Source organism: Temnothorax nylanderi, unplaced genomic scaffold (assembly GCF_030848795.1).
Source record: "Temnothorax nylanderi isolate EJ_2023f unplaced genomic scaffold, tnyl_v1.0 TNYL_tig0123_pilon, whole genome shotgun sequence".
Lineage (NCBI taxonomy): Eukaryota > Metazoa > Arthropoda > Insecta > Hymenoptera > Formicidae > Temnothorax > Temnothorax nylanderi.
In genome coordinates, this window is record NW_027249185.1 from 355,596 (window position 1) to 380,002 (window position 24,407).

General features: G+C 43.8%; 1 protein-coding gene across 9 annotated transcripts in view; it reads left to right on the forward strand.

Moving 5' to 3' along the window:
• The window catches only part of Prosap (SH3 and multiple ankyrin repeat domains prosap), a 128,544-nt gene that overhangs the window by 79,132 nt on the left and 25,005 nt on the right, over nt 1-24,407 (forward strand). For 3 of the 9 annotated variants that reach the window (XM_071713341.1, XM_071713342.1, XM_071713343.1), the window contains exons 3-4: nt 9,091-9,493; nt 12,833-12,852. In XM_071713341.1, coding sequence (XP_071569442.1) covers nt 9,139-9,493; nt 12,833-12,852 — 375 coding nt within the window. In that variant the 5' untranslated portion in view covers nt 9,091-9,138. Of the gene's footprint in view, nt 1-106; nt 684-9,090; nt 9,494-12,832; nt 12,853-24,407 lie in introns of those variants that run through there. The other 6 variants (XM_071713338.1, XM_071713345.1, XM_071713344.1 and 3 more) reach the window with 3 other exon arrangements.

The following is a 24,407-nucleotide window of genomic DNA, read 5'->3' on the forward strand; positions in this document are numbered from 1 at the left end:
TCTCCTCGCGCTCTCTCTCTCTCTCTCTCTCTCTCTCTCTCTCTCTCTCTCTCTCTCTCTCTCTCTCTCTCTCTCTCTCTCTCTCTCTCTCTCTCTCTCTCTCACCCCTCGCGCCTAACCCTGGAGCGTAATTCCTGAAAACCGGCGCCATGGCGCCATCTACGCCGCGGGGATGCTTCACCCTCCTCGGAGGTGCCCCCTCGAACCCCGCCGTAGTCGCGCGATGCACCCCGCGACGCTCGGTCCCGCACTCGGAGGCGCCGCCGGTCGTCGTACGTTTCGCTTTCGTCGAGCATTGTCCTACCCCGATGGTACGCTGGGCGGTCGGGGGGTGGCGGTGAGTCCCGGCGCGAGCCGTCCTCCCTGCCGAGGATCTCGTCCTGGCGACGACGCTCCCGAGTCATCTCTACCTGGGAATACGCGACGGGCGATATTGGGGGTCGTGCCGCCGTCGCCATATTGCTGAGGCACGACCACCCCGAAGCGCGTTTTCGCAACGCGGTGCGGTGCAACGATATACGGGTGCGGGTTGGTGCAATATGGTGGTGGATGCCTCGTACGTTCCGGAATTGTTTTTTGACAATGGCTGCCGGTGGCGATGTCGCGCGATAACCCCGGCAACGCCGAGGATCACCCGTTCGTTTTCCTTCACGCTCGTGGCTGCGTGGGTCGTTGAACCAGGGGTAAGTCACCAGACATATCGGTATTGACACGTGCTTTCAGAGAATTCCGAATTCATCTCTAATTGTTGACAGACTCCCCAATTCAGTTATCTGAATTGAATCTCAATTGAATGCTATTCAAGAGTTTGCTCCGAATGCTAAGGATTAAAGAGATGAAGAAATTTGCATCTTTAGGTATTATTGTATGAGATGTCTTTGTCATTCATTCATATTTAATATAGATGTAAGATTTTTTGGGGATAGGAAATTTAAACATTTGCAAACCGATTTTGCCAATATGTGTTTATTATAAATAATGCATCTTACAAAATTGAGAAGAGATGCATTTGATTACAACGAATTACTACAAATTAGTAAGAAACGTTGATGATGTTTTTAATTTTCTTGTTACAATTTTGCCACATGTTAATCGTACAGTTATCGTTATCTTATTCAATATAGGAAAATATATAACAATGAACGCTTAGTAATGCTTAAACAATTTTATCATTACGTTCCACGACCGTAAAAGCCAGGGAGGAAATCATGATTGCCCTTATCTTGATAATGATACTTGATCATACTTGATCATACTTGATCATACTTGATACTTGATAATGATGCTTTTCAGGTATAAATCGGTATCCGAGGTCTCGACATTATCAAGGAAATATTTGAAGCGCTCGTCAATAAAGTCATGAAACAATAACAACGCGTGGGATTAACGTGAACTTTTTTTTCTCGACTAATAAAAGAGAATCGGGGCGAATACTCAATAATACTGGTACTCATATCGATGTCACGTTTATAGATTTAATTTATTCAGCCTTTTAAGCTCGACACGCCGCCCTCTTAACCTTTCGACCGCCCAATAAATGATGGAATTATTTCTCGCTATTTCTGTCGTGATCTACCTATACCTTCATGCTTTTCTCCGATGCACCGTCACCACCGAGTCGCTGATAACAAGCGATGGCCTTCGACATTTTTAGCAATTAGTCAACTTCGCAGAAAAGCATCCGGTCGAGTCTTAAAGTAAAATAAGGGCGTGCTATTCTGGATAACTTCCGAGCCGCGTGATAAATTAATCGATTTATGAGGCCATGCCTTGAAAATAATATGTCAACATTTCTTAATTATTTTTATTTTCGATATTCTATATTCAAAAAACTTTAATGATATTTTCGTGCAAAATTCGATGCAAATCTGTTTCGTAGTAAAGGCATATGAAAATTTAAACGTCATTAATCACCATCTCGACAGACAAATGAGTATAAATCACAGGCAAAAGAATTACTTATGTAATCTCTGTTGTGCCAAATCTGTACGATTTTCCGACGTGGTGACGTGAATAAATCGCAGCGGCGAAACTTCCTGTCCCGGGGCTGGGTATGTACGAGACGAAAAGGGCTATTTGTACAGGCGAATTCCCGCGAGGGCGGGTGTTTTTCAGCAGTAAGGCAACGAAGGAGAGGAAAGAGGGAATCGGCCTTCTTTCTGTTCTTCTGTTCGCGACATCGATTCTCTTTTTCGCCGCGCAGCATCCTTCTCTCTTCCGCGTTTCTATTACCCGCTGAATGCAGCGTGATTTGTTATATGCGCCTACAGGTCCAGCGTGTCCAACAAATTTATTTAATATCATTGTATTATCTTCATATTACCGCCTCCGCAGGCTTTGAGGCAAGATATCCTTATACTCGATTATTGAAGTTCCCCGCAAGTATACATATGAGCTACAGCAGTCGAACTTCACGAGAGAAAACTTTTTCAATCTGAAAGTTTCATGCGTGGATCTTATTCTCATGTACGCTTGTTGTTGCGCAAAGTGACATTTTATCGGCGACAGCTCGTTTATTTTTACACAATCAATAAATTATTAAAATATTAAAACTTTGAATCTAACTTTAACAGATTTATTTTAATTGCACACTTTTATCTTTTGGTTTTTTTATTCTCTTGACTGATAACACTTTACCCGTGAATTAATCGACCTACGAGAAAAGCATATTTTATTTATGTTTCGGAACGTATACGACCTTATAAATTTCTTCGTCATATCGATAACGAGAAAATCGCCGGAGAAGCGGTGGGTGTCGCGAAACTGCCCATGCCGCACCTAACTTCGCGAATTATTGTGCGCAGGAAACATCTTTTATTGCCGCAGCAAAGGGGACGATCAGGAAAGTCCTTATAGAGAGACAATATCGTAGTCGATCGTAAGAGATAGGGGACGCGTGTAATATTATGTCCATATTGTATGTAGGCCTAATGCGTCTGCCAATCCCGATATCCACAAAGTTTATCGTGATTTACCGCGGATAGTAATATCGTGTACGCTATATAGGTGTAATCATAAGTAATAAGACATGCGAAGCAAGAATCAGAGATCTCGTGTGATATTAAAAAGTAATTTGTAGATAAGAAAAAAGAGCTATAGCCATCTTGAGAATCGTCAGTGTAATAACATCAAGCTCGAAATGTTCTCGCTGTCCCTTTCATCCTTTCTTAGCGGACCGTTTAACGTACGCCATCGCCAAGTGTGTTAAGTGTTTCTCGTCTTGTCTTGTTTCATTGATATTAAATGCGATTTTCACAGTAGATAAATCAAGCTCAGCGTTAGACAGCCACGCATAGTTAAGTCTGTCACTCTAAAGGGAGCTGAGAGCAGCCGAGTTTGTATCTCTATCTGATTTTCGCCCGGTAATTTACGGAGCACGTCGCTCAAATTGCACGAGGGATGCTGGTGCCATAAACGACAATGAGACATTCGGGGTGGGGGGGGGGGAAGGAACATTAAACGTCCGCAGAATAAAAATTGGACATCGCTTGAACGATCCCCGCCTAGGTTATTAACGTCGCGATAAACGTGTAATGGGATACCATAGGATTGGGAGAAATAAAACGAGACGATCGAACTAGACGTTGTTATCGTGTAGCGTACCGTGAATCAAACGTTAGTTTTCTTTTATCTTGGAAAGGTATTCTTCGAAGGATGTCGCTGACACTACGAAAATATCCCAGACAGCACGCACGTCCAAAATCGGAACATAAGACGTCTTAAAGACATCTTTAGGACATCTTTAAGACATCTTTGACACATGCTGCTGTCTGAGATGCATGTCGCACTTCGCATCGCTATTTCGTGTGACGGAATTCATTCGCGCGCGGATATATCGGGAAGATATAAATTTCGCCGGCATATTTCACGCGTCCGTTGCATGGCTCGGCTCGGCACCGCGGGGCGAGATTAAAATTGGGATTAATCAGGCGAGATTACCGGCCGTCCGTGCTCTTTCCCGCGCGTCGCAGTCGCGCGATAAGGCCGTAAAAGCGCGCGCGCGCGTCGCCGTTGAATTGTACTATTTGGCGCGATTCACTTTCCGCGGCGTCGGTCGTAGCGTATGTCGTTGAAAAATAATCCTCGTCGTACACCACCTCCTCCGTCAAGGCCTTCGCGTACGCCGTTCCCTTTATGCGCGCGCGAGCGTATAATGCGGCCGCGCCGCGGGTCCCGCGGAGCGGCCCGAAGCGGAGCGGAGTGGAGCGGAGAGTGGGAGAGAGAGAGAAGAAGATGCTCTCGAAAAAGTGCGGCAACAAAGTTGCGCGGTGCGCACACCCACGTCCGCGAGATCCAGAATGTCAGGGTCGTACCTTAACCCCGCGCTGTCCTTCGTTGCCTTCGTGTACCCCACCTTCCCTCTTTTTTGTCGCCGGGTTGCATTTCCACCGGTGCAGTTATCGGATTTTTCTAATTGCAGTCTCTCTCTCTCTCTCTCTCTCTCTCTCTCTCTCTCTCTCTCTCTCTTTCTCCGACTCTCTCCCTCACCCTCCCTCGCGGGATCACCGTTAAACACGACACACTGTTAACCGCAGCGCGAATTAAGGTACGGTCACTTAAAAGCAAACCCGTAAACCGACGCCCACGCAGCGGGTACCTGTTATATACGCACTTACGTGCGTTCAGGGGCGGATCGAAGAGCGAAATCGAAGAACGGAATCGAAAAGCGAATTGAAGTTCCATATTCGCAGTTGCGAATCTCACCGAAATCCTTTAGAGTCGCTTTACCCGTCCATTTACGTGTTATGATGAAGGATATGTAAAAATTTTATCCAAATCTCCAAGAACTCTCGAGGTCCAAGCACCAAGATAAAAAAAACTTAATTCCGTGAATCATCCGTTTAACACTTTCGTAATTTCTCACCTTGCATGTAAGAGAAGACGTGTTTGCAAAAAAATTGAAGCGTACTACATTAATGAGATTAAATTGAATGTCGTCTTTAATTTAATCTGTGAAGTACATTACGTTATATGCATCATTATTCTCAAAAAACATCAAAGGCACCATAATTTTTAATCGTGACGCTATTTTATCGCCGAAAATAAATTAGTAAAATTTGTTTCTCTCTCTCTCTCTCGGTATACTATAAAAGATCCTGAAGCGTAAGGCCTCGCGCAGTCGATGCGAACCGATGCGGTCCTGGACGTACAAGTATAAGCCAGACAGAAAAATCCGAAAGGCTCTCTTCTACCGATGAGTGCCACGAATAAGGGCCACATAAAGACGGGTCATAAAACTATGATTTACGTCTTGTCATTGATGCGTTTGCTGTCCGCCCGTCCGTCGGTCAGTCCACCCATGGGCCCCCGTCTATCCATCCGTCCATCGTGCGTTCGTCTATACGCACCCATGAACCCCTCCCACCCTTTCTCCCTCGGTTCATCATCGTCTCTCTCTTCGTTCCCTCTTATTATCTTTCTTATAGCCTACCTTCTTGTTCTTCTTCTACTTCTTCCTCTTCTTCTGCTTCGTCCTCTTCGTCTCTACCGGTTTCGCCGGATAGCCCCATCGGGCCGGCGATGATCGATTCGTCGCTTAGAAAAAGTAGCGTGTCGTTATCATCGCAACTATTATGATCCACTGTGAATTATCGCGTGCGATAGGTGCGCGCGGCGACGAGCGATTTGACGAAAGCACCTTCTCGTCACACGCGTCTGATCTCACTGGTATAATTAAACATTATTTATATCTTAAGAATTTTGTTGTCTGCACCATATTACAGTCGCCAATTAAAATTTTGAACTTTTTTAATTGGAGAGGACAATTACAGAAATATATAGTATGATGTGTAATATGAGATACTTTGAATAAAAATTTATTTATATGCTATTTGTAGTTTTATAAATTTTTATGAAAAACTTCGAGGAAGCTTGTCGTGCAGAAATCTCGACGTCTCGAATGAATTTATGACTGATAGTAATTTTGCGTTAGCTCTCGCCGCCACGCCGCAGATGCGATCTCGTAGACCTCTCGCGCGGTTCTTTGTATTTCTTCATGCATTTCTCCTCGAAACATAAGTTATATATACATATGTACAGAGCATGGTCAGTAGGTTATTTAAAGTTTTAACGCGGTCCGCACTCCCCCGACGAAGAGGGTTACGTTTAATGGCGTCTGCGGTTTCCCATCAAACTTCTCCTCATAGCACCTGACATCTCACACTTATATCCCCCGGGATTCCGTCGTTTCTCATTCGTTTCGTGGAATCCTTTTACCCTGATTTTCTTTCCTTCTCATATATATATATAAAGAAACACTTTTAAAACCATCTTCATCATCTTCCCGAAGAATTCCTGAAATAATCTTGCGCCATTAGTATTTACATATGCTTCGTGCAATATATAAAAATAATATTTGTATGTACGAAATAATAAACAATATCAAATAAATTTTACATTCGCAACCTAAAATAGATTCAATTATTTTTTTCGAGAGTCAAATATAACAAAGTTACAAGTGGAATAAATAAAAGCTTGATTTTATTTTATTTTTAATTATATTTTACTATAATATTAAATTTTTTCTTTAGTATTAAACAAAAGTGGCGATTAAATTTTTATCAAGAAGGAAACTTCGAAGTTATCGAAGAGAAGAAGAAATAGAGCGATTTCGCGAACACCCTGTGTACACGGGTGCATCATAAAGTTTCCATGTTACTCCATTACCGAAGATGACGCAAGTACTGCGCCTTAATCGCGGGATTACATGGCTCGCGGTGTAAAAGCTCTGTGCAGGACAACGCAAACGCGAATTACGAAATAAAAGTCGTCGTCGGCGGCGGCGGCGGCGGCGGCGGCGGCAGTGTGACTGTCGTCGCGTTGAAAACTTTCGAGTGAAAGCGATCACGCGCGCGCCGCTTGTTAAGACGTCAGTTATCGTCGGCCGTAGGTGATTAATCCGACAGGTTGGAGGCGGAATTATAAAACGGCGAAATGCGTTATCGCGCGAGCGGTGACGGCGACGGCGCGGCGGCGGCACGAGGTAAAGACGAATACGTTTGGCCTGCTCGTCCACTTCGCGACGATACGTATATCACGCCAGACACGGTTCATCACCGATGATGAGGAAAGACAGAGGTCCATTTATTAGAGGCTCGTTTGTAGAAATCTTTCCGAGTGCCGAACGATGACTCAAAGGATATCCCGAGATTGTCAAGGATCGTTTTACTTAATTTTTTTTTTAGTTTGCGATCCGTAGATGCGATTCAGATTCCGGCGGGTTCTCGGCTCCGTGCAGCTCGGCTCGAAAGCGCCAAAGCGGCAAACGGTGCAACGGAGATAAATACAAAGTCTCAGAAGTTAATTAATTAATATAAACGCTTGTCATGATAGTAAACGCGGCTTGGAAATACGTAGCAGGAATCACGGAATGCCTGGAAGGTGGAAAAAGTTTCCCCGCGCAATGTTGCTTCATAACTACATATATCCATGGTCGGATCGAGGCATTTTAAGAAGCCTCGGTGTAGAGGTAGGAGTTCTCAAAGAATAGCAGGCTTATATCGCTTACATTTTATAACATTATAATTCAATACTTAAAGCTTTCTCCCAGGTTAAACTGCCTGCCAGTTATAAATCGCCGACGTTGCTTTTGTAACGAATGGTCGCGCACGCATTTCTTTTTTTATTCAGATATCAGAGGGATATAATTGATATGCACATACGTTAACTTTACAGACCTAAAGACAAGATTAATTCTCTCAGCGTATATTTTTATCATTCCCGGCGTAAAGGCACCGAGAGAATTACCTTCGGTGTACGGGGGCCCGGCCCTGCACACGTACGTCGGAGTCGCGACGCGAAGGTGAGCGCGCGGTTAATTTGCATAATCAATTCAAAACGATGAGTCTCGCGCCTCGAATGGATCGGTCATTCTTTTCCCGACGGCCCCCGGTATGGAAGAAAAGCCATTCCTGGCGTTATATAAATTACGGTCGTCTCACCCAAGAGAAGTGCACGCTCTCTTATGATTGTTGGGACGGCGTTGTGGTAGCGAGTAGCAACCGGGGCTCTCTCTCTCTCGAGTCTCCCGCCGTAGTAGCTTCGCTTCGATTTGGATCTCTGATTACGCATCGCGAAGCCGACGTGCGCCAAAAATAAAAAGGCACTGAGTAACAGAGAAAGAGAGAGAGAGAGAGAGAGAGAGAGAGAGAGAGAAAAAAAAGGGAGCAGAAAAGTGAAGAAGGAAAAACCGCGCATGTTGCAAGGCATCGTGAGGCATAAAACCTTTTACGAGCGTTAAAAATCGCCGTGGTACGGCGTCCCGGCGCCGTTTCTTTATTTCCATTGCGGTAATCCCGTCCTCCCTTTACCGTTATACCTCGCTGTGGTCATAAACAAGCGAATCCTTCGCCGTTTTAATTTCTTCTTCGTCTCCTCCGACCGAAACGCCTTATAACTCTTCTCGCATACGGTCCGCCCTCTCGCGCGCCCATCGTCTCCTCGTCCCGTCGTCTCTTGCCATCCGTTGTCATCCCTCCATCGTGTTCCTCGCATACGTAGCGTTTATGGCACTTACACGCTCGTTAACGAATCCACGTATTTTGCCAGATACGCTCCCGATAGACGATTATCTTCTTTCCATCGTTGCGACATGATTACGTCGTTTAAAAACGCGTATATTTCGTAAAGATTATTTTGAAGAATTTCAATCATTCGAAAGGGAATGAATGGAATAAAAACTTGGACCATTCCATCGATGGACAACCCACGCTCTTGCGAAGCAAAAAATTAAGCGCTGCAAAAAATTGAGAAGCCTTGATTTATATCAGCTAGAAAATTACATAAGATAAAATCAATAAATTTGTCTGTAAACTTTTGATTATGTAACTGTTTAACACCTCGTCTACTTCGACGAGGTTTGAATGCGATGGTAGAAACGTAAAAAAGAATGCGTATTACGTAACTTCTTAATCCTACCTATTTTTTGACAAGGTTTCGATGATGAAAGTGTAAATGGTACATTCCTTTTTAATATTTGATTAATAGGACATACCACTTCAATAAAACTATCCATCGCGATTACATAATGTATCTTATTTTTTCTGGGAATATTATTGATAACCGATCGCGCGATTTTTTTTCCTGTCGCAGATGTGAGCTACTGAAGGTGGGATCCTGAGGAACCGCGAGGTTCTCGCAATGGAGGCGGGACCAAAGCAGCCGCCGCAACAGCAACAGCCCCAGCAACAGCAGCAGCAGCAGCAGCAGCATTCGCCCCAGCAGCAACAGCAGCAGCAGGAGAGCTCACCCGGCAGTGCGAGCTCTCAGTCTCAGATCCAGGGAACCATCGGTCCTCAAGGTGGCCCGGCGCAGGGTCAAGGTCAGCAGAATGCGGAGGACGCGCTCGCGGCGATGGAGAACACCCCCGTCGGCGAGGGCGTGCTCCTCGCTCGGATCCACGTGCCCGAGCTCTACGTCAGCAAGTGTCTGCAGTTCCCGAAGGATCAGCTGGTCTGGGACGTGAAGCAGCAATGCCTGGCGTCCTTGCCCAAGGTATGAACGACGTTTCGACGTAGGTATAGGGAAGGAGTTTCTCGTGTATACTCCTGAATATCCCGAGGGAAACCTTGAAAACAGCCTGGGGAGCTTGGGAGTTATATCGATGCTCTTAACGACGATCGAACACGCGCGCGTCCGCGCCCGCGCGCGATTCACTCCCGGACTAAAATTTATCTCCCGGCTGCTCGATAGCGCGAGATAGACGGACGGACGGACGGACGGGCGGACGGACAGGCAGGCAGGTTGCGCGATGGAAGATGAAGGGGAGAAATTGAAAACGGAACGCATTATTCTCTTTCGCGGCAATAAATCCCGCGCGCGTACTTCTCCCGCGTGTTATTTCTGGCCGGACGATCCTTACGTCGGAAATTTATGAAGCCCGTGGCGGATTCTCGTTTTGCCGTCTCCATCGGACGTGCGCGAGAGAGAGTACTCACGCGCGCGCGCTTGCTCGCTCGCTCCCTCGCTTGCTTGCTTACTTACTTGCGCCGAGTCCTTCGCACGATAATTACACGTATTTCGTTGAGAAATTCCCCCGCGATCGAAAGCGCCGGTAATATAATTCGTAGCCCCGATTTAGCGCGAGTTTGCGCGCGCGCGCGAGAGAGAGAGAGAGAGAGAGAGAGAGAGAGAGAGAGAGAGAGAGAGAGAGAGAGACGGTGCGCACGTGGAGAAGGACGGAAAGCGGTGAGAAGCGGAACGGCGTTGGCCTCTCTTACCCTCTCATTCCCGTACGCGTACGTAGTGCCGGTCGCATTTCGTTGAGAAATTCGTCCGCGATCTCTTTCTCTCTCTTTATCTCTTTCTTTCTCTCGAGAGCGTAGTATAATATAATTCGTACCTGCGCCACCCGGGGCGATTTGTTCCCGCTGGAAATTGCGGTCGCGTGTATATTTCACCGAGGATCGCCGAGTATCGATTAATCGCCGATTACGGTCGAACCCCATCGGATCTGTCATTTATCACCGTGCATCCGCTTCTCTCTCGCGCTCGCGCGCGCGCGCGCGCGCACCGCCATGCCAGATCCCAAGGACTCCATCAGGCTTTTTTCGAAGGACGCTCCCTCCGTCCTCCCTCTCTCTCTCTCTCTTTCTTTTCCCTCTTCTCTCCTCTCTTTCTCTGTCTCTCTATTTCCGACGCTCCACTCTGCTTCTCTCCTCTTCTCTCCTCTCTCATCTTCTTTCCCTCACCTTTCCTTCTTTCGCCCGCCCTCTTCGTCGTCGCGAAACCGCTCGTAGTTCCTCGGGCGGCAAAAAGTACAGCGCACTGAGCAGAGGCAATGCTGCGCGCACTGAGAGCGGAGGCTGCTAGCGCGCTTTACATGCCGATTTCGCGAGATTGCAGACAGCGCGAAATTAAGAGCCGCCAGAGCGAGTAATGACGAATTCTCGAGGCGAGGAGAGAGCGAGATTCCAGTCTTTTCTGCTGCTTTCGTGGTGAATCGTCCCACGGGACTGCCGAGAGTCACGAAGAGTACGCCAGATTCAAAGACGGTAATCGGATCGAGTCTTCTCTTCTCCTTTTTTTTTCGTTCGAGAGTATCGGAGCTTTTCTTTGCGGGAAAACATCTCTCCAAACGTGTTCCATTGATCCACGCGACGCAATCAGGAGCTGTTTGTAACGTTTTTTTTTCTTAATTATAACTTTAATCGAAGAGTTTTAACGAAATAGTAATATAATCTCCTTTTCAAGAATTTAGGATGATCTTGAGAAATTGAGAAAATTATATTTTATGTTTCTCGAGTTTTTAAAACGCAATTTTTTAACCACCGAATTCGTCGTCGCACCGAATCCTCCGCCCGCACTCTTACTTTCCGTTGATCACTGGATTTCCTTTTATCTTGGTACTTCAAAGAAATCGCATTACGATTCGGTCGACGACACCGCACGATCCGATACTCATCGCCTTTGAATCCCATCGCGTACTCGCTTTCGTCGTGCTTTCATTCGACTCTCAAGAACTTTGACGACCGCACACAAGAGCACATGTTAGACGCACTTTGTTGCCGAAGCGTGTCGAGAATAGACACGCGCACACGCGCGAGTGTCCCCGTTATGCGAAATAGAGAGACTAGAGTATCGATATATTGTGTTGAAGCTTTTCGCTTTCTGTGAAGTCGTCACGCTGCCATATGTCCTCCATCTCTTTTCTCACTCTCTCTCCTCCTCCCTCTTTCTCCTCCCTTCCCTTTCTCCCTTTGTCGCTCTTTCTTGCTCTATGCCACGCAAAAATTTTCACGCGTGTCGTCTTTCTGCCCCACATGCTTGCCTTCCGGGACACAGGAGGTACAGCACAGAGAACCTTCGATATATATACCCCCGTTAAGTCCTTCACCCAAAAACGACCAATTGCTTACTCGACATTTTCGTTTTCTTCGCTTTACCTTCGTTTTAGTTTTTCCTCGCAAATCTCATCGATCTGTCGAGTCTGCGAATAACTTCTTTAATTCTTTCACGTTCCATCAAATCGAATTTATAAACTTTTTTGTATAATAGCAGAGATATATTATACGGTCTAGGTACATCAGGTACGTGAAGGAGATTTAAAGCGATTTAAATACACGGTACCAGTACACGGTTCGTCGATTGTATTATACACGACGATTGTGTGTCTTGCATGAAAAGAGAACATGTACTGGTACCGGTCCAATCCCGTCCCAGTATTTTCCCCAGAGTTTGATTTGTACTTAATGTTTTTACTTTTAGTTCTATATACTCATTGAAATATTTATGCGCTGCATTCTCAGGATGAATTCGTCGATAATCTCCTGAACCACTTAAATAATTAAATATTAGCGTACTAATAAATGATATATTATAATTATTGTGCATTATAATTACTATATATATTGCGAAGAAAGGAATGTTTGTGTCATGCGATTACGCCCAACTCATCCTGGGACAGCGTCTTACGACATGTACGTGCACTTGTATTATTCATACGTTCTTTTTTTTTTTATTCATGTGTATAGATTTATATATACGTATATTTGTCTCGCGATGCGCGTGATCGCGCCAATGATCGTGCATTTTCTGACCTGTGGTGTTGTTGTTGTTGTTGTTTTTGCTTTTGCCTCACCCTGCACGGGGGCGAAATACACTCTACACCCGCCACCAACCACCAACCGCCACACCTGTGCTACTATCGTCTCGTGTTGTGGGGCCCTATCTACGAACGCGCGTACCACCCCCCTAACGAACGAACGAATATCGCAAATGCCACGCGCGAAAAAAAAACCGCGCCTCTCGCGGGCCCTTCATCACCCACTCCACTTCCGGTTGTGTTACGGATAAACCGCCAACACCGCTTCTCCATCCCTTTCGAGCGTCTCGCAGGTGGCCACTTGGTACAGGGTACGTCTTCACTATTACTAATAGCATGCGACCACGCCTTTCGTTCCTCGTCGATCGGTTTCACTCCCCCTTTTGTATTTGCCGTTTCGCGCCGATTCGCATGGCGAAATGAGAGAATCCTGCGACGATTTAAAAGGGAATGATACCTTTATTACAATACATTTATTATTATTCACGCAGAAACGAGATCTTCAGTTTTTAAATGTTCAATAGAATTGTTTTGATTAATAATGATATACACAGGATTGGCCATTTTAATCAGTCCACTGGAATATCTCATAGCCTTTACGTTTGAGACAAAAACATTTTAGACAAAAGTTACATGGTTTGAAGAGAGCCACGTGATGAAAATATGGACTTGACCTTTAGTGACCTTTTCAAGGCCAGGCCAATGTTATCGATGTTTTCTTAAATGGACCTCCCCATTTTTTGTTGCATATTTTTGTAGCCCTTGTCGAGACGTTTTCAAAACACTATAATAAAGCTCTTTTTCGTTAAGAATTTTCTGAGATATTTCATATTTTATATTAAAAATATTATGACAAAATTAAAAATATCTCAGAAAATTCTTAACGAAAGGGAGCTTTAGTATAGTGTTTTGAAAATGTCTCGACAAGGGCTACAAAAATATGCAACAAAAAATGGGGAGGTCCATTTAAGAAAACATCGATAACATTGGCCTGGCCTTGAAAAGGTCACTCAAGGTCAAGTCCATATAGCAACTTTGTCTAAAACGTTTCGTCTCAAACGTAAAGACTATGAGATATTCCAGTGGATTGATTAAAATGGCTCACCCTGTATATTTCCTATAAACCATTAGCTTTTCTTTAGACATTGCTCGTGTCATATTTCCCTACAAATTGATTTATGTTTTTTGGTATATACGTGTAACGTCATGTTATTAATTTTTGATTTAGTAAATTTGCAGAGAAAGTTGCAGTAAAGCGCTGTCACGTTGCACATTTGTTATACAATCCGGTTGTAGTAGCAGAGTTACATAAAGTGATTATTTTTATTCATTTGCTATAACAAGCCATGATTACGTAGCGACAGTTAATCTTCAATTTTCCTGTCCTGTTTTCTTTGTATAATATGCATTAAATACTTATGGATTAAATAATGAAACAAATATTTAATGTCTTTGAAGCTAAAGGATTATAAGAAAAATATACATTTATTTTTTTGTATAATTCAGGATTATATTTCATATTCTCTTATCTTTCCTTAGTACGTGTGAATCTCTCGAAGCGAATACCACGATTGATCTGTAATACAGAATGGGGAGATCGGGAATAGTTTTAGGTTGCTCATATGGTATAGTGTTCGCGAAATATCGACTAGAGCATGCTTGTACAATAGTTTGTCGAAGCAGTTTAGCAACGTGATTGTCCTTAACTATTGGTCTCTGCACGATAATAGTTTGTAATAATAGTTTGTACGATTGTTGCTCTGATGTTATTGCACGCGATGCCGGACGGTTAAACTGAACGGTAAATTTCGAGAAGATCATAAATTGCAAACTGTTTATGTAACAATTACAATATGCGTTCTGTTACGATTTATTCTGATTGTTCTCATCGCGTGTCTTATTGTCAGTTTCGTTCAGTTTCGGAATGCGTGCATCGAGAGTTGTTGTTTCTGCTCGTGTTCGAAAACGTCAGCGAAAACAATCGTGACACGCAATTGCATGCACGATTTGTGACACACAAATCGAGCGGCTACGCGCGCAATCTGCAGTTCTCGGATATTTTTTATGACTTATACAGAACGGTACGCGACAAATTTACACGCTTTCTGCGTTCAGACGAGATATCAGAAATTATATATACTCGGAGCACACTTAGCCGCTCGATTCGTAAATCAACGTTTGCGACTGTGGTTCACTCAGGTGTGACATTTCAGCGAGACCGCAAATTTTCTCAGCGAAGGTACGTCGCTGCAGGTACAATTTACAGATTACCGATGTAGCGCGTGAGGCTCGAAGGTGATTCATTTTGGCGCGTCGAAATGCGCGGCACAATGCGCCGCTTTTTAGCACGCGCGACATTACGCCGGGTTTTGCATCATAATGCGTTTTGATGTAATACGAAAGCTCGAAAGGATATCCGCGATTCTCCGCCGGGCGAGTGTCCTCGATCGAGGTCGCGCGCCGCGCGCGCCATGCTGTCGACCTCCTCCAGCGAGAGACCGTCCCCGTCCCGACCATCGCGTCGGCGATGCTGCAGCGCCGCTGCCTGCTAATGTTGCTGCTGTGTCTCTCTGACGTTGCTGTACACGGTGACTTTCGTTTTCGCCGGGAGGTTAACGAAACCGTTGAACCCACATCGATTGCCGCGTCGCGTTCCTGCGGACGGGCACGCAGTAGTGCCGACCGTCGTGCGTTCTGCAGACAAGAACCCCTTTCAAGAATAACTCTGCGCAAATTTATGAGCTAAGATTTATTTATACGGTTTACAACGTACAGTTTTTTTTTTTTTTTTTTTTTTTTTTTTTTTTTTTTTTTCAGAATATTTCTCCGCAACGGGAAATATTTTTCTATATAAAAAAGATGCTGAACTTAATTTTTTTTTTTCTAGAAACTCACATCTAGCGCTAGATGCGGAATCTTATCTTTCCTTCCTGAGATAAAAGAGCATGCCTCTTTTCTTTCTGGAATTTTTAAAAGGTCCACAATTTTTCCCCAACATTTCCCAAATGCATAGGATGTTCCTTATCACACGCGCGACTTGCAAGAGCGGCATTCCAGAAGCCTCGCACGTAATACGAGTTACGTAGAGAGAAGCATTTTTCGAAATTATCTATCCATCGTCTCTGTGCGTGCGGTTGGCGAGAGAGGCTATCGATCCGTCGAGGCGACGCGCCACGCCGCGTGCTCCTTGGGTCTTGAACCGGAGAGTCGGCCAAGAAATTCGTTACCCTTTTTGTTACCTTCCCGCTCCAGACGCTCTAAATACACCGTATGCCGCTAACGACGCCAGCTCGTTACTCCTTTCGTGTATATCGCTTTCGATCACCTTGGCCTAAGGGGCCCATTCTCGCGTTAAAATTGCTCCACCTCCACCTCCACCTCCACCTCCTTTCTGCAGTTTATTCGCGTCCCGCAGGTATCCTATCTCGCCTTCGTCGATCGGGAATAGGATACGGAACCCTTACACGATTCGCCAAAAGTTGTTTAAAAAGAATAGGAAGAACAGAAATAGCTGGGTGTGAAAAAGGCGAACAAGAAAGTAATTGTTTTTATTTATTTATTAAAATTGCTACTGCACGTAACTATCACCACGTGAGATTTATATTATCTTCGTTTTTTTTTAAATGTTATTACGTTAATTGTTAAGGTAATCCGTTTCACAATATGACGCGAGTAACAATAATAGTTTTAACAATAGTTGACATTTCAATCCAATATAATGCTGATGATTTATGTTAATTCGATCTTAGATACTTCCAAGCTATCAATATGCGTCTCGATAAGATCTTATTATTAGACGACGATAGTTAGCTCCTGGAAGCAATTGCTTCGAGATCGCGACGTGGTCGCCCCGGTGCTTATCGCCGCAAATGTGCATGATCCACCGATATCACTGTACCGGAACAGACCGAATATTACCGGCGCGGCGATAGTATATCGCCGCATATCCCGCAGGAGGATCTCGGCGCGGATAAATTCACCCTGGCCCGAGCGCCAGAGGATCCGTAGCAGAGGATCGAGAAGGCAGGGACTTCGTAGGCGTAGACGATGACCGTGATCCACGATTGTGTGAACCAGGATCATCCTTTACTTCCGATAGGATCGCCCCCACCCCCACCCCCCCTTTCTCTTTCTCCGTCTTCCTCCCGGCGGCTCCGGGCTATCTACGCGTCGTCACTTTGTAACGCATATTTTTCTCGCGCCCGCACCGTGTAATAACGTTCTCTTTATCGGTGGATAATTTGTATCGTGGAAAAAGTGCCTAAAGTCTAATACGCGCGATATAAAAATTCCTCGGGATGAGAGATTTAGAAAAAGAGTCTTAAAACATTTTCAAGTAACGTTTTTAACAAATTTTGATTTTGAATTTCAGCAAAAATAAGATGATCTTTAATCGATTATTAATACATACATACTGTTAAATTTGTACTGTCAAATACTCAATTACTCATTTTGAGTCATTTTTAACCATTCTTATAAGTAGTTAATTTAACTAAACCAATGGAGTTAAAAATAACAAAATGTTATTTAGCTATTGGTTTAAATTTCATCCTTTAATATTTAACGATGATAGAACGACAAAAAAATCGATGCTCTTTGTTTTGTCGACTTTTTAAAACCGTTCCGTAAAATAAACGTTTATAGCAGAGCTCTTCATACACGCGCATTCTTTACATTAAGTAGGAGTATATGTTCGGAGTGACAATTATATAAATCGATTTCCAGCGACGGATATAGTTGCCCTTGCACGTGGCTTATCGATTCCACAAACAAGTTCAAGTCGCAATACGTGATTACGTCCGCATACCTGGACAGCATACATACCGCGAACAAAATGACACAACCCGGAAACGAATGATCTCGGCGTTCGAATGATCCGCCGGCGTGTAACACGTAGGACTAGGGAGAGAACGAAGGATTCTGCCGTCAAGATCGACAAATCCTGTGCCGCCCCACCGTCGACACGGAACAAATGCGCGCGAGTTGTCGAGCGAGTACTACGTCGATCTATTTATATCGATCGTACGCCGTGAACCGGGTACGAGAATAGATCGAATGGAGATCGATGGCCAGGTTTTCCTCCAGCGCACACAGTTGGAGGACGACCTCCTCGACGGAAACCGGACGAACGTGATTTTTGAACAAACACACAACTTAAAGTTGAAAAGCAAGAAAATTAGCGAGATTTCGAAAATCGCGAAGTAAATAAATAAGAGACTGAGGAGCGGGCGATTTTTTTTTTTAAGGGGGACGTTTTGCTTCGACGGAGTCCGAGGAAAGATGTGCGATTTTCGGACGCGACGGGACGGTATAGAACGCGCCGGAGCCAATTACGCGGTTGGAGATCGAGCGATCGTAGGAGTCTCAATCGAAGGTGCGGAATCTCCCCTCACGCGGAAACTGGATGCGGACACGCGAGAGGCAGCATCCGCGGAGACACGTGGGCTTCCTCGAAAAGGGGCACGAGATGCACAACCACCTCGGCTGTATCTCGCTCTTTAAGTCCCGTCGTCGTTGGGTAACTCGGTGGAACCCGAAGCGTTGTCGCTTAGGTACCTCGCATAATTGCTGGCGTTCCTGGCGGGCAGACTCTTCCGAGGATACGCGATTCGCGCGCATATCCTCGGATCGGACGAAGCTCCGATCGTGCCAGCGGGCGTATCGTCCTCATTCCTTAAACATTTTTGCCGCTCATTCAATTTAGCGAGTATTTACCATTCCCAACTAAAAACGCCCATAGCGACTTGCTTAAAGAGGAAAGAAACAGCCCGAGCTTATTAAACGTTTATTAAGTGTACACATTTCTCGCGCGCGTCGCTTGATGACAATCTTGCTGCGAAATCGTGGAGTTATTTCAGAGCCATCATTTTAATTAACATGCATGGTGCTCCACGCGCTGAAGACAATCTTCCTCGTTCCTTCAAAAATTAATCAATTTTCATTACTACTTTTAATATACTATTTATTAAAAATGATAAAATATTTAGATAACGTTTTAGAAAAAAGATACAACTTTGAGTGTTATTCTAACAATAAGAAACAATCAGACATCTCTTTTAGGTTCTCTTTTCAAAAAAATCGTCATACGGAGAGCAGAGTTTTTTCTCCAGAGCGAACGATTAGCGATACATTAAAAGAACACGCTGCGCTATTTTTCACTCGCATTCGTAGCCGCGCGTCTCATAGTCGCGTTCCCTTTAGGGAAAAAAAGGAATGGAAAAGAGGGAAAGGCTCGTTCCTCGGTTCGTTTTGTGTATAACGTCGCTTCTTTCAGTCTCGACGGGATCTAACCGTGCGGCAGTAGCCAGTAACTGCAGCAGCCTTTTACCCGGGGCTCCTCGAGTGCAATCTCGTATTCATGAATTCCTTGTACGTAGCCCTCCCCCCTCCCCCCTGCGTTCCTTCTTCACCTACGTCTCCACCTCCGCCTCTACTCCCTCCCCCCGTGCCCCGCGCCGTTGCCCCGGTCGTCCCCCCGTCTTTTGTGTACCGTGTGTGCACGGAGAATATCTCGCACGCGTGCAGAACCGGCGACCGAAAGAAATCGCACGACGACCGTCAATCGGGATGCACGCGCGTGATGATCGAAAATGCAAAGTGTGCCGCCGCTCTTATGCCTCGTCCGGCGAATTGTTATTCGTATTGCTTTACTTATAGACAGGGCAATCGTAGAATGGATACATTGGCCTGCTAAATCGTAATTCTGCCGTTTCCTTGCATATCCATTTGCATAGTAGATAGGATCTTTCGGTGTTCTCTCGACGTTATTCCTTCGCAATTATTTTTCGATACAAAGCAGTAAGTTACAAATCTAAAATTTATTGTGGAAGGTAAAAGCTTCTGGCACTCGCGTCGGCAGTAAGAATTGTTTATCTAGCAGGGTATCAAATAATTAATTAATCTGGAACTTGTTTGTGTTTAGTCGTTTATGAACTGGAAAATAATTGATACATCGATATTTTAGTTACACAAAAGTTAATCTCTCGTTAAAAGTTCACCGTTTGCATTACGGTTATAAGACATCTTGTCAATCTTGCTTGGCAACTGTGTAACCTACATAGTTATTGAACGAAGCGATGATTCCGCAGGGACGTCTGATCCGTATAGTCATTTAAGCTTAGCGAACCGACAGATCCGAGCTTAACATACATACATTTATAAATCATGTGCATTTATGTATATACGCGTGCTTTTTTATGAATAATAGTGCAATGAATAGTTGAAAAAAGTAGAAACAAAAAATAATAGTATGTAAAGAGAAAAATAAATTGAAATCTGGATGTATGTGTATTAAATTGGATCCAGATCAATTACGTAAACGCAAACAAACACGAATGAATAATGTCATTTGTGCGGCGGCGTCGATTCGCAAGGTTCGCATTCATTAAAGCAGTATATTCGTTCGTGTTTGTTCGCGCTCGCTTGCTTTGTCTGGATTCGATTTTAAAAAACATGACGAAGTTGGTTAAATAACGTCACAAGAATTGGAAAAATGGACATGATTAATGAGCAATAAAAATTTTAATGAAACTAATCTCTATAAACAGTGTCTTATGTCATTTTATGAATTATTGGATTACTCATTACTCAGTGATATCGATTAATTTATGATGTTAATTACATTACATTTTATGGGTACATTATTTCATAATTCATTTGCTTTTATGTTACCTTTTGGATAATGTGACGACGCATCGCACGACATATTCCTGCGAGGTGAAGTATCGATTCTAGTCTATTTTTATATTGCGTGAGATTAAATTGACTGCAAGCGTGTGCAAAGCAACAAGCGTTATTCATGAAAGAATAATTGTCGCGGTATCGAAAGAAATTCTTCAGCTTGTCGAATTGGATATATGTGTATTGCGTAATTTTCTGTGTGCCAATGTGTTTCTCTTCTAAATACAGATATCTCTCTCTATTTACTTAATTAAATTAATTTATATTTTGCATTTCATTGTTGCGAGATCAAATTTAAAAAAGATTAAATGTTTAGTCATCTTGCATTTATATAAACTCGCGTTTATAAATCTCAAATATTCAGAAATTTGGACTTTCTTATCTCAAATACATAATTATAGCAAAAGAGAAGAAATTAAAAATTGATGTATAAAATACAAGTGAAAATATTAGTTGTGATATTCAAAGCAATTTTTTTTTATGTAGCTTTTGTTTGCCGTTATTGCTGGAAATGGTTTTCAGATTATCGTGACGTTCCTTCGGAACGTCGGAACTCAATTATTTCGAGACCTTGATTCGCGTACACATGTCGATCGTGCTCCGCTACAAGATTGATCCACTGCGTCGCGTCCAAGCCTCTATCGAGACAAATACCCCGTCGCTATAAATAGTCTATACAAATGCGATTCTCCGGATGCCGCAGCGACATCGAGTCGTACCACAGAAATAAATCTCTCCGCGTCAGCCCTCGATCCGCGCGTCCTCCTCGCCGCCGCCGCCGTAAAAGCCGCGGTGGAGAGTCGTCATTCGTCATAGAATCGCCACAATTAATTATGCCAAACGGCAATCGATACGTCGCACGCGCCTTTTTTCCACGCGTTATCTCGTATCGACCTTGTGAAAAATAAATCGGTAGAATTCCAAGACGAATGATTTCGCGTTAACAAATTGCTTTCGTGATAAGACATATTGCCATGCAATTTTCGTCTCGTTTGCTGTATCTTCATCGTTGAATCCGCTAAATAATGCGTGTTATGTATATAAGGAACGCTAAATTTTTCAGTAATTATCTCTGCAATTTACCGATTTCTACTCTCTAAAAGTCGAAGAATGAAATATCACTCAAAACGAGTGAAATGCAAGTGTAACGAAAAGTGAAAATTCAGCCTGTGCACTTCGAGTAAAATTGCGCTCTATAAGTTGGAGTGAAATCGTATTCCATTTGAGTGAAAGGGCACTTTTCGAGTACGATAGATCACTGTCCATACACGGAAAGAACGGTTTTGCTGAAGTATCTAAAAAAGTTAGCTAAATACAAATTTGAAAATAATTTTGTTGCACCATCAAAATATAATTATGTAGAACACTCAAATTGATTGCTAAAATGTCAAAATTTTTTGCAGCATTTTTATCTTACTTCAGCGACCTACTATAATTATCTTGATGGTGCAACAAAATTATTTTTTTGTATTTAGCTAAATTTTTAGATACTTGAGCAAAACCGTACTTTCCGTGTAGGACTGAATTATGTCACTCTACAATTTTAGTGGAAAATTTCACTCTGTTAGAGTCATTTATCAGTCGATCTGTAGTGAATCGTGATTCGCTATAGCTTTAGAGTGAGATCGTATCACTCCTAAGCAGCCGCTCCAAAAATTCGAGTGAAAAATTCACTCCTACTTTATGAATGCCCGCATTTACTCAAATTAGGGTGACAACCCTCTCTTTTGGAGTGACTAACTAAATCACTCTAATATACCAGTGGCGAAACCACTCTATGAGATTTAGGGAATATGTATTTGTTGTACTCTTTCTCTGAATGTAATGACACCAAAGATTCTATTTTTTACTGGTGAAAGCTTTAGTAACGTCTGTATACCGCAGTGTTGTACTACAAGTCTGAACCAAACTACTTGTTCTACATTTCACTTTTGACAGGCTGGAAAAATAATTTTGCCTACAAGATTGCCGCGGAAACAATACGAGAAGAGACCCGTGGAAGCCGCGCCGACATTCCATGCCGGGTAACGAACTTCCCGCCGTTAATTGACAAAAATTCTCTGCCAAACGTTTCGCGCCGGCTGTCAATATCCGCCAATTTGCGAGTCGCTCGGCTGACTTTCCGCATCCAGCGCCAGCGGGGCCAGCGAAGTTCGTCTCTCGCGCGCAGTTCGTCGGTGTAAACTGTAATTTCCAGCTTTGATTAGCCGACACCTTTCCGCAGAGCGCGTATACACACGCCGCGAGGCCACGCGCACGCGCGCGTTCTCCAAGTTATGTACGAATTGCCGCTAACGATGTAGTTAACGGTTGATTAAAATCGAGATCCATCCATTTCCGCGGAGGCGGTGGGAATTTCGGTCCCTTTACCGGACGGGAGCGCCGCCCTTTGCCATGCCGCCGTAGCACGGAAACGTATCCGCGGCACGAAACGAGTCCGATAATCGCCCTATAATTCAACCTGAATCGCGCCGAACACTGCCGAACAGTAGTAGTGGCTACACGGTGGCACAAAAACGTTATCGCGTGCGCGGCAATTTGTCGGCGGCGATCTTTATTCCGTGCCTGTTTGTATAAAGTCCAGATAGAAGAAGATAAAAATACCGTGGGAGATTTTTATTTATCTCCCGCGCCCGTCAATTTACGCCGCTAAATATTCGTAACTTTCAAATGGTAATTGCGTAGCTTCGTACCTTCATTATCCCGATGCAAAAGAGGGGATGGCTATTAATTCGAGAGTAGAATACGCGAGATTTTACTCTGCATATTTTATTCATGCAACCCCCTCCCTCCCCCCCTCACCCCCCCCCCCCCCCCCGCCTGAAGAATTAACCCGCGACAATTTATCGCCGTTGCGCAACGCGATAAAGTTATGACTTGCAGAAAGTGTAATTTGCCTAATAGAACACGCTTCGTAGGTAGCGTTAGTGATCGAAATATCGTCTCGCCGCCGCGCCGCCACGTGGAGCCCGTCGGCCTCCACCGGAATTGATTGCCAATTACCGGTGGAACGACGCTGACTCGATTCTGTGATCTAGAAAATTGAGTTACTTGACGAAACTCGATTCGACGGCGAATATGGCGGCGGTCTCGAGACGAAAATGCGACGTCACGTTAATCATGCCTGTAAGTTTATTCCTTCTTTTCGTTTTTTTTTCCTTCCTGCCGTGACACGCGAACGACGCCCGCGGACACGTTATTTTTACACCGATTAAAAAGAAACATTTTCGGAGCGCTCGAAATTGCTGTCGTAACTCGAAGATAACGAATGCTAATTATCGCGCGTGATGAATTAATGAATACGACACTCACAGAGTATCGCTATAATAAGATGCGCGAAAGGATTCCCCAGAATCCTTATTCGGGACAGTGAAAGCGTGCAATACGTCGACTCCGTTCTCAAAGAGTGCCAATTTACATGGCTTCATTAATGACGCGTGTTATGTCATATTAGTTCGTGTCGTTTTTATTTATGATTTATGTTACTACTATTAATCATTTAAATAATCTGAAGCTATTTAATCCTGTGCTATTTCCAATTATATCGACTAATCAGCGTCTTAAAACAACTTGTAGAATTTATCGCGCCCGCAAATAAACATCGGAAAAATTTTAATCGATACGATTAAAAGATATCCGTGTAAAATTTATCGATAAACGCCATAATATCGTCTTATTTGAGATTTCAGAGATCACGGGGTTCACTTTTTACTCGATAATAATAATAAAAAGGCGATTTTTACATTAGTTAAGAAATTAAAGCGTTCTTTTTGCGACGTGATTCAAGGAAAGGACAACGATAATCGCTGTTAAGCGCCAATAATAGCGACCGGTGACGAAACCAGAATCAGTTCTAATAACCAGTTTGACGTGAGACAAAAACCGAGGACGGACTTAAGAATCAATAAAGGTGCCTAAAGGATCTTCTCGTCAATTCCGCAGCGATCTTGCCGGAAGAATAGATCCTCCCTTTCCACCTCTTTTTTCCGCTCGTTCTTCCGATCGAACGGTTCGCTCATTTCTTCGCCGTCTTCTTACTTCATTTTCCGGTGATAAATCAGTTGAATCGGAAGCTCCTTACATATAATTTGCGCAGTCTTATCGGTTTTTTAAATGCAATATATTAAATACGTGATATATACAATATCTTACTCGCTTAATTTTTTTTAAGGCGAAGCTTTATCGA